At 46.7% G+C, this 7,827-nt stretch overlaps 1 protein-coding gene across 1 annotated transcript; it reads right to left on the minus strand.

The window, feature by feature from the left end:
* Nucleotides 1-4,007: 4,007 nt before the first annotated feature.
* Nucleotides 4,008-6,486, minus strand: LOC115313091. Its single transcript, XM_029972005.2, has 3 exons — nucleotides 6,161-6,486; nucleotides 5,627-5,742; nucleotides 4,008-5,308 (listed from the first exon to the last, which is right to left on the minus strand). Exons 1-3 carry the CDS (start codon nucleotides 6,484-6,486, stop codon nucleotides 4,191-4,193), a joined length of 1,560 nt encoding a protein of 519 aa, XP_029827865.2. The 3' UTR covers nucleotides 4,008-4,190.
* Nucleotides 6,487-7,827: the final 1,341 nt, after the last annotated feature.

Raw genomic sequence — 7,827 nt, forward strand, 5'->3', positions numbered from 1 at the left:
TTTGGCTCATAAGAAAAAAAGAACCACAATCAGTCCCGTTCGTGGTTTTAAGAGTAACTTGGTGTCTTACAGTTAAAAAGTCATTATTTAGTACTCAAACTTCAACACTTTTTGCAAGTAGCTTACACTCCCTTCGAAGTTACTCATAGGTAGGGTTCTGCATTTTTGGAGTTTTATTTCTGAGCAAGTTCAGAGGCTGTTTTTCAGAGTTTATATCTTAAACAAATTCAGTTTTTTGGAGCTTTCTCTTATGGTACATAAAAATTCAGTTTTTTCGTCTTTTTTATGCAGCGAATAAGAGGCAGAAAACAGCAGTTTGCGAATTTAGTCCAGTCTTTTTTTATACATGTCACCACAATCGATTATTGTCGTAGAGATTTGATGACATGTTTTGTTGACAAGGGGCCAAAAAAGTTTTGCTGTGGAGCTTGCGTACAAAAGTTAAAACTAAAAAAGAAAAAAAAAGAAACGCCGAAGTTATCCGGAAAATATAAAAGCCATTGGAGTTCATAGAACTGGCAGTCTCAAAATTTTGAGTTTTCTGGATAAATCCGAATCACCAACTGTTTTACCGGCGATTTTTTTTTGTGTGATTTTATCGGATTTTTGAGAAAATACGGAACCCTACTCCTAGGTTTCTTCCGTCTTCTTTTAGGTAGGCGGCAAGTCATAAATATGACAAACTTAATTTGTTTTGACTGGGTACCTTGCTATTGCGTACATTTCATCTGATATTTTGGATCACGGCCACAGCTGTTCTCCACTCCCCTGCGAGCGTGATGTATAGTGTTTGTAATGCTTTAAAAGGTTGCCTCTCGTGCACCAAGGACGGTGGTTCGGAATACCTCTGTACAGCAATGAAAAGAATGGTCAGTTTGGGGGTCGACGACCTGGAGATCTTTTGACATGCAACCGAAATCTCCATTGCAGGACGTCTTCTCTGTAATAAGCCTCCGACATAGTGTGGGCCTCTCATTCTCTATTCGAACTCGTCGTTCTATTTTACTTTATTCAGTGCCCCTAACCCTCCCTGCTGACCGCAACCCTATGTCGCTATACTCCGCGACAACTTTTCTTGGAAATGCAATGGAAGGTACGTCCCGCGTCCCCTCTCCCATTTTGGAAGATGGTGGCTTGCGCTTGCTAGTGATGCTTCGGGCAATGGATGCACAAACCGTCGGCCTTCGGTGCACAACGCTGTGCCACTTTCACGGGTCATTTTCCCTTATTTATCCATCTTTTTGAGTTTCCCTGATAATTCCCTGACTTCTGCAGATGACCACAATTCGCTGACAATTTGAGGTTTTCCAGAAAAGTAGACACCCTGGAAGGTTACCAGCAAGAATTTTGGCTAGGTGTTGAACTAAAAGTGTTGTACGAAACTGTCCCACTCTAAGGCTGTTAAAGGGATACTACAATGAAATTTTGGCGCTCATTTTTTGGTCTATATGTGTTCAAAGGAGCAGTATGACATCGAACATCCATATATCTTGTTAAAAAAAGACACGAAAAGGAATTTTAAAACGAATTAAACGATTAGCAAAGAGCACCTGGTGGATGTCTCTAATGCCTCAAATGTAATGCTCGTCTAGGAACCTTGACAGCTAGTGACGGAGGCTGTCTCGCCTCCGGCCACGACGAAAGAAGAGTGGAAGGAGGAACTCCCCTCTTCCCGAGAACGCCTTTTGTGCGTCGCAGAAGTCGCTATTGTCCCCCTACAAGATTACAGAAGATTAACCCGTCACTCAAAATTCGTACAAAAGCAGCCGCTTCGGCGGCTGGAACGACTAGGCCATCCTCTCGACGTCAGTCTCACCGTAGCTTTGCTCGTCCCGAGACGACCTACGTCACGATTGCGTTGGATGTCACGTGGTCTCCGCAGGGCCTTCTCCGAGTGTTTGCCAGAGTAGGCCGTTTATAACAAAAAATACAGCCACCAGGCTCAAAATACAAACGTGCGATTGTCATTTACGGATATTATGGATCATATTCAACCTATTTTTTAACAGGACGGGAATATTTCAAATTTCGTTGAAGTATCCCTTTAAGTCTTCGTTAGGCTTGTCAGATAAACAAGCTTCTTTCGCATGTCATTTGCTGTCGAGGTAGTCCGTACTGGATTTGGTAGTCACGTAAAGCTACGATGCCTTTCATGTTTGAGACATGCATGTTTTGAATGAAATAACAAATAACTGATGTTAAATTAAGACCACCGTATATACCACAATGGGAGGTTGGTAATGCTGTGCAAGGAGCAAAACTTCTTTTCTATGGTTTGGAGAGGGAGAGTGTAGCAACATCTCTTGGGTGGCTTCTTGTCTCATCGTCTCTAGCGTTTTTGTGGTTATACATCTTTCTAATTTGGATTGTTGCAGCAGCATTTCTTTAGGATGGTCTCTGGTCTCACTGTCTATTGTTTAAGGATGTATATCTCCGTGTGTATTGAATGACCGTTGTCACAGCCGTTCCATCCTGGTTCCCTCTTTGGGAATGAGGATTGAGCGGTCATGCCTTTGTGGTATGGTAGCTCAGTTTGTCTCTTGTTCATTATGCAGTCTGGGCGATTGCAACCTTCAGTGAATTTATGAAGCATGCTTTTGCCAGTAGTATTCTGTTTTGATGAGAGGTCTATACGAGTCTTTTTTTCTGCAGCATGGGAAGTATGTGGGCCTGTTTAAAGCATTGTTAATAAACCACAATAATTTTCTGTACAACACTAGCCAGATATGGATCGCATCGGTCATGGTAGTTATGGTTATTTCGAAGTTTGTGCTCCTTCAGCTATGAGCTGCAGAGAAGTTTGTGAAACTCGTGGCTTTGTCTATGCAGGTCTTGTATGAGTGCATTTAAGTTGCTAAAACATAGATAGTTGTAATAAATGTTAACACATATTTGAAAGCCTGCCTAACAAACCCGATAGGTGGTTACATTTGCAACATTTAAAGGGGTCACGAAACTATTTTCGGACAAATAACTGTGGCAGTTACTGTCACTAGTGTAATCAAGATCCAAAAGACATTTTAGCCTAGGAGCGCTACTTCTTATTTTGAAAAATGAAAAGGATTGGAGTGTGTGGTGCCCCTCAACTCTTTCACCAGTTTCCGGGTCACATGCGTAGTGATGCACTGCTGGGACACAGACTTCCGGATTTTTTCTATCTTTGGCACCCCCAGTGAGCATTCTGCTCCAGCGACAGCAGGCTCTCTTGCCTTGGATTAGCATTCTTAACTTTTCAGTTTTTTGGTCACAGTGAAACACTGCAGCCAGTCGGCAAAGCGAACCCTCTTCCCACGCTAAACAGCAAGAAGGGGACGCTTCTGTGTACTTTAGGTAGATGGCGCCTCTAAAACGTTGTGTAATAAAAGCTTGCCAATAATACGAGACTTCTGACGCCATTTCTTTACATTTAGCAACAACATTTATAAATATTCCTCGTAAGGGCAACTCCGCTTCAGTTTTGTTTTTGAGAAAACAATGTAGACCTCTTCCGTATCAAAGTTTCGGGGTCGGTCTCGATTCATATTTAAAACCAGATTGCGCAAAAAGTATTTGACATTTCTCGAAACAAATTATATGATGTCGTTTCGTAGTACTTTCCAAGTTGGAATCAGTCATAATCCCAATATGCCTGAAGTGAAGCAGAGTTATCCTTTAAATTGAGCAGATACTTGGTCAGCTTCTTAACTCGGTACACTGTGCCCACACGACTGTCACCCACCGCAACATCACATCGTGGTACCCGTGGCCACCGTATGCGGCTGCAGGTCGGCAAATAGTCCATATTTCCCTTTGCGATTACGCAGCGCACTTGCGACATTTCGAGGGAAGAGGGCGTGTTATATCTTTTACTAAGGTGGACAAAATAAAGGATAGAAGCTGCAGATCCTTTTTACATTAAAATTGATTCATGACCCCTTTAGAATCGTGCAAGTCTAAAGAACTACTCTTACTAAATCATGATCATCCACAATTTAGTTTCTATATTTGCAATAAAATTTGTGAGCCTAAGCAGCACACCTGGCATTTCACTTTATATTCGACATTTGTTGAAGTGTGTCTTGTTTCTATAAATGTATCATGGTGAGACACGGGAGTTGCTGCACAGATGATGCCATCCGAGGTGCGTAAATGTGTGGCTCTTAAAAGAGCCGTTTTGATTCGGGAAGCCCACAGCGTGGTGCAGACGTCCCTCACTGTAGCTTCCGCAGCTTCTTCTTGAGGCCAGGCCCATCCTCCACCACATAGAAGCCGGCGCAGTACTTCTTGTAGGAGACATACTGGCCGAGTGCGATGAGGTCTCTTCGTCGCCTGATGCGGCCAGTCAGGACTTCCGGAAACAGGGCATGCTCAGCGAAGTACAGCAGTCCTGGCAGGAGCTTACCCTCGACAAACTTCTCGTCGAAAAAGATGGTCTCTGTGTGCGTAGAGCGGGCGACCGTCTTGTTGTTGGTCCAGACAACGAAGTCGCACCACTTGTGTCCAGTCACAGCCATCTGACCTTGAACCTGGTAGTAGTAGGCATGACGTTTCTTTAGGCGGATCTCTCCACCAACTTCCTCGCAGCAAAACTTCTTGTCCTGCTTGCACGCCTCCAGAGGTGTTAGCCCCACCTTAGATGACGGGCACTTCACCTCCAAAAGGCCCTCTTCGCCATCCTTGGTAACGATGCGGTCCGGTGAGGCAGCCACAAAGCTGTACACAGGATGGATGTGGAGCCCTATCTCGTGCACCTCCAAACAGTCAACCTGCGCACCCATGAGTTGCTCGTAGGCAGCAACGGCGTCGCCCTCGTGCATCCTCCCGTAGCGCATGGCCTCACTTGCAGAGTCTGGGCTGGGATACAAAATTCCCTTCACCAGATATTCTGGCTTCACGCACTTGATGACTTTGGGAAACACTGATGCTGTGATTCGCCCTCGCCGTTCCTCATGCCACCTGGGGTTGTCGGCTTGGCCGATGGTGGACCGCGTGACCTCTGCCCGCTCTTCGTTGGTCAGTGGAGGTAGGGACTCTGCGTGCTTGTAGACAGCATCCCGGGCGTTCCTGCTCCACAGGTCCTCATCGTCGGCTATTGGCAGTGGTGGCCTCGCTGGTCGGGCTTCCTCGGCACCACTGAACTCGAGCCATAAGAGACCTGGTGTGCGAATGCGGAGGCCATCCCGCAGAGCCTGGATCTGCTCCGACGATGCACCGCCAACAGCCTCGCAGGGGTTGTAGGAGCGTCTCTTCTTCTCCCTCACTGGCCGGTTGACCAAATACTTGCAGAATGTGATATCTGCAAGCGGCTGCGGAGGAGCAGGCTTCTTGGCTGCAACGAGAAAGGTTCACCTGTCAGTGCTGCCCAGTTCTAATGTTGTGCGACATCTGAGTTCCACATTTCATAGTCATGCGGATGGTGCATAATCGCTCAAACTGCTTTATGTAGAGGGTATTTGTTAATTTGGAAGGTGTAAGCGACCTCGAGCGATTGACCCATCGCTGTAATTATAGAGCCCAAGAGGGAGTGGATGGTCGAGTCTACATATTTAAAAAGTGACAGAAGTGAGCCTGACCCTCCATCGACAGTCAGAAATTTAACGCTTGATGTTGCTCAAGCGTATCTCGAAGGAATCTTCAATGTACGCACCTTGAGGAGGCACCGCCCAAATGCAGGGTATGTCGGTGCAGGAAGTGCCGCCTGCGTTGCAGCTCTCTTCTGCAGTCAGCAGGAGTGCTGCAATGTGATGGCAGGTCTCGCTGAGCCTGTAAAATATAAAAGGGCAACATTAAACGAGCAGCTCCATAACTACTAACAATGAGCACAGAAATAAACTCGTCAGATTCTACTGCCCCAAAGCGAGCATGGCGGTTTTCATCGCACATAGACTACGCGTGTTTGATATAAACGCACGTGCATTAATTCTTCACTCTATCTGAACTAAGGCGCACGCACTTCGGGGAAATGAGGGAACATAGGGCGTTTTGTAAACGTTTTTGTCGCGCGTCGAGCAGAGTGAACCCCCAAACCAGCCCGGTTCGATCTGGATGAGCTTCGCACCGGCGTGCATCACTCTGCTTGACTGTGACAAGCGAGTGCGAACGCACCGCGATAATTTGTCATTATATAATACTTTGTTTTAGTATTACATGCTATGTCATCTGTAAGCTAAGCATCACTCACCCAGCAACACAGCTGCAACTGCCGCCCATGATGCGCCCGGTGCCACTGGCAAACCACGCCGAGACGGTGTACGGCGCCTTCTTCATGGACGGAAGGCAGATAGCCCGGACCAGGCATATCTGGGAGTCGTCCGAAGCGTTCCATCTCACGTTACGGACGTAGCCTTCTTCCTTAAAGGCCCATCCTCGGTTGACCTGCCGAAACGAGTCGGTCTCTCGGCGCAAATGCCGCCAGACTTCGCCTTGCGACAGGCTCGTGAACTGCGGAGGCTTCTCGGTCCAGCGGTCTGGTTGAAACGAGAACGGAATGCGCTCGTCCTTGGCCATCGTTCGCGGTCCCCGAAGAGCAGCGGATAGGCTAGGAGCTCACGTGTAGGCACAAAGCACCTGAAAACGCGGAAGAAATCAAGCCTAATGGCGGTCGTGCTTTCCTACCGCGATAATCCGTACTTACCCTCAAACCAGGTTTCTACTAGTTCGCCGAAATATCGCCAGGTGGCTCCACAGCTCCGGAAAGAAGTGGGTTGTATGCGATTTCACTTCTCCGCACCGCATCTTATCATTTTGTTCATTCTTTTGTATATAGAACATTTTTTAGGACATCTATATGTTTAAAAAAAATATGGAGACAGAAAGTCTATCGAGACGTGATGTTATAAATTCTATCGCATTTCGATATTGTCTGTACTTTTTAACTTCGGTTGAAATAAAACCGATAGAAAGTCTATTACAAATTCACGATACGACGTGACAGGATAGGAAGTTGAAAAATTCTTTAAAATACGAATAGGATTTCTATACACGTTTTATAGTTGCTGTCGTTCTAAGTCACGTGAGTTTCGTAGCTGGTATGCGAAACAAAAAATAATAAAACATTTCAACCTGAAATATGCGAGAAGATATAGGTGAACAAGAACTTGTGTGACAATCACGGATTGTTTGTAAAAACCTTCCAGCGGCATGGAGAGTTCAAAACAATGTTTTACCATATAACAGAAGTGACGACACTCAAGATGGCTGCGTGAAATATTTTTCGTAGGGGCTTGAATGTGCCAAGGCGCGGACGTCTTGCCTTCTCAGCGATGCAAAACCTTTCCGCCGGGCGTCCATTAGGCGGAGAAATCCTGCTTCGCCGAGATCTCGCCAGGTGCCATCTCCATAGTAGTGACGCGTAGTGAAATGCGATTTGATTGGCGGCCGAAACAGCCGACATGTCCACGCACCCTCACTTGCTTTCGAGTTGTTGTCTGCGAATTCTATAGCGAGGAGAGGCGACGCAGCGTTGATGCCGCCTCTCCCCTTTCCTGTGCTAACGTCTCGTACCGGCGCTTCGGAAGGGAACGGGCGACGCAGCAGAAAAGCCGCGCTGTCTTGTCGAGGGCGCGCCATCTTGTCGAGGGCTGCAGGGCCGCATAGATGATTACGAGATCCTCTGTTCGCGGTGATGTGCTTAAATTAGAGATTTTGATCGAATGCTTGATTACAGATTAACCAAGGATTCCCTATGTTCGAGGGGTTTAGAGGAGGTCGCGAAACCTTTCTCCGTGGCCGCGCCGGATACGGCGGTAAGATGTCTCTCTAGGACAAGCCAGGCCTAGCTGCTGGGTCGCTGGGCTGCCTGTTACTCGGCTCTGAAAGTGGCCGCAAGCTTATAGCGCTGGTACTTCA

Source organism: Ixodes scapularis, unplaced genomic scaffold (assembly GCF_016920785.2).
Source record: "Ixodes scapularis isolate PalLabHiFi unplaced genomic scaffold, ASM1692078v2 PGA_scaffold6__148_contigs__length_123643588, whole genome shotgun sequence".
Taxonomy (NCBI): Eukaryota; Metazoa; Arthropoda; class Arachnida; order Ixodida; family Ixodidae; genus Ixodes; species Ixodes scapularis.

What these genes read in the sequence shown, in the direction of transcription:
- LOC115313091 (XM_029972005.2), bottom strand. Translation starts at nt 6,486, where the DNA reads ATGGCCAAGGACGAGCGCATTCCGTTCTCGTTTCAACCAGACCGCTGG. An exon ending in AGTTGCAGCTGTGTTGCTGG is followed by an intron (nt 5,743 to 6,160) that starts GTGAGTGATGCT and finishes TATATTTTACAG; the next exon opens with GCTCAGCGAGACCTGCCATC. An exon ending in TTGGGCGGTGCCTCCTCAAG is followed by an intron (nt 5,309 to 5,626) that starts GTGCGTACATTG and finishes TTCTCGTTGCAG; the next exon opens with CCAAGAAGCCTGCTCCTCCG.